The sequence below is a fragment of the Juglans microcarpa x Juglans regia genome, chromosome 5S (assembly GCF_004785595.1).
Source record: "Juglans microcarpa x Juglans regia isolate MS1-56 chromosome 5S, Jm3101_v1.0, whole genome shotgun sequence".
Taxonomy (NCBI): domain Eukaryota; kingdom Viridiplantae; phylum Streptophyta; class Magnoliopsida; order Fagales; family Juglandaceae; genus Juglans; species Juglans microcarpa x Juglans regia.
Window position 1 is genome coordinate 26,857,703 of NC_054603.1, and position 2,384 is coordinate 26,860,086.

Consider the following 2,384-nt stretch of genomic DNA (forward strand, 5'->3'; position numbering starts at 1 on the left):
TAAATTTGAATATGGATGCTCCTTGATCCTCCCCCTACCTTGACATGTTCTCCTCAAGCCCATGTGAAAATATTATAAACAATTATGGATATATATAAAAATACTAAAATCAGAGATATAAAAAATGACAAATGATAAGTTGTTGTGACCTTGACTTCTCGCCATCATGTTCCCTTCAAATCCTGTGTCAAACTTCCAATCAAATAGGTTCATACCTTCGATCGCCAACTTCACAACACCCAGAATCTAAAACCAAGCAAGATGGTCAAGGTTGATTCAAAAATAAAACGAGGAACAGCGAAAAAAACTAAAGGAGCCTCGACGAGCGAGGATCATGGGGAGTCATCTTTCCATGACTTGGAAATTGGGGACTCAGATACTTCCACACAGAATTGCTGCATCTACAGTGTTCCGAAGACACTCGTCGAGGTCAGCGGCAAGAAATGGTTCGAGCCCCGCGTCGTCTCCATCGGGCACTACAACTGCAAGGACGACGCGAAACATAAACGCCTCCAAGTGAAACAAGAGCACAAGCAGGAGTTCTATAGCATTCTACAGTCCCGCGTCAAAACAAGCAAGGAAGAATTGATGGAAACCATACGCCGGCCAGTACTTGAAGCTGCTGATGCCAGATCAGGTCATTACTCACAAAAGATTAAGCTCAACTCCTCGACGATCGATCCGTTCCTCAGAATGCTGGTTCTTGATGGTTGTTTTATATTAGAATTGTTTCGAGTACTTGGAAAATCGAGAAAGATCGAGTCTGATCACCCTCTCGCCTCCGTGGCATGGGCAATACCACAGTTCTACGGGGATCTTCTTCTGCTTGAGAATCAGATCCCCTTTGTTGTTCTGAAAAAGTTATTTGAAACTTCCAAAATGCCTGATGAGGACTATCCTTTGTCCTTGCTTGCTTTGAGATTCTTTAACAAGGTAATGCGCAGATCCGATGAAGATCTCATAAAGATGAGCGAGAAACTCAATGACAGCTTGCATTTGCTGGACTTGGTTCGGGGAAGTTTTATCACTCGCTATCTAGATCAGCCACCAGAGGAGAAAAAACCAGTACCGGTGATATACTGCATCACGAAGCTCCTCAAAGCGGGGATTAAGATCAAAATGAGTGAGGCGGCCGACAACTTCTTGGCTGTGAAATTCAAGAACGGAGTGATTGAGATGCCCAAAATAACCGTCGACTACTTCATGCACTCTTTCGTGGTGAACTGTCGGGCATTCGAGCAGTTGGACAACAAAAGCTCCAAGCACATCACAGTTTACGCCTATTTCTTGGACTGCTTAGTAAACACAGCCAAGGACGTCGAGTACCTATACGAACAAAACATCATTGACGGTTATGTTGGGAAGAACAGCGAGGTCGTGCAATTCATCAACAAGTTGGGGAAGGAGATGGATGTTGAAACCGATCAGTTTTATTTATACAACTTTTTCGAAAAGGTAAACCATCGTTATAATGACAAGTGGAAAGTGCGATGGACGGAGTTCAAGCATAGGTACTTTAATACGCCATGGTCATTCATTTCGTTATTGGCTGCGCTTGTGTTGTTAGTGTTAACCATTTTGCAGACCTACTACACCATCTACGCTTATTATCATCCCAAATAATGGGCTTAATATCTCCTACTCGATCCGTCTGTTACGTGCATGCAGTGCATGTCTTATCCATGAACAGCTACAAAGGTGTCCGTATGGGAAGCTAGATCATGCTCAAGTTGTACGCCGTGTGCTTGATTAGCAGATAAGCTAGTTAGTGCTGTTTGATCATCATGGTATAAGTCTTCTAGTTTGCTTGTTTTACTTTTACATCTTCTCGCTTGTTTGTTTTAAGGACTATTAATGTGTTCTCTTTCAGCTGGCACTCGTAATCAGGGTAGGAGTACTAGTACGTGTGTTTGTCTTTCCATTGATCAAGTCTTTATGTGTAAGCCTTTTGTTATAATTTGGGAGTACTTCAAATATCCCCGAAAACCTTTGCGTATTTCTCCATGGATTTTTAACAATTCGATCTACGCCTAGCCTTTACTTGTGCTGTAGGTTTTCGTGGCAAGAAAAAGTCGTCCGGTTTGTTTTGATATCATGGGATTTACTTGCCCAAAAATAAAATAGAGTAATAATACGTGCGAAATGCGTAAATATTATATAGTCGTTTTGAAAAAGAATATTATTACATCTTGTATTTATTTATTTTTTACAAAATAATTATATAGTACTTATGTACTCTTGGTAAGAAAGCAGCGCTTCGGCCATTAATTTGTAGCCAGATTTTTTGCTGTGCATGGATAAGTAGAGAGTTGTGGCTTGAATTGTTTCCCTCCTTAACTGCGGGCAGGTTTTTTTTTTTTTTAAATTAATTTTATTTTATTACA

General features: G+C 40.8%; 1 protein-coding gene across 1 annotated transcript; it reads left to right on the forward strand.

The window, feature by feature from the left end:
- Positions 1-261: 261 nt before the first annotated feature.
- LOC121267258 (UPF0481 protein At3g47200-like) lies at positions 262-1,623 on the forward strand. The gene has a single exon (XM_041171106.1). It carries the CDS (start codon positions 262-264, stop codon positions 1,621-1,623), a length of 1,362 nt encoding a protein of 453 aa, XP_041027040.1.
- The last annotated feature ends 761 nt before the right edge of the window (positions 1,624-2,384 follow it).

What these genes read in the sequence shown, in the direction of transcription:
- LOC121267258 (XM_041171106.1), top strand. Translation starts at nt 262, where the DNA reads ATGGTCAAGGTTGATTCAAAAATAAAACGAGGAACAGCGAAAAAAACT.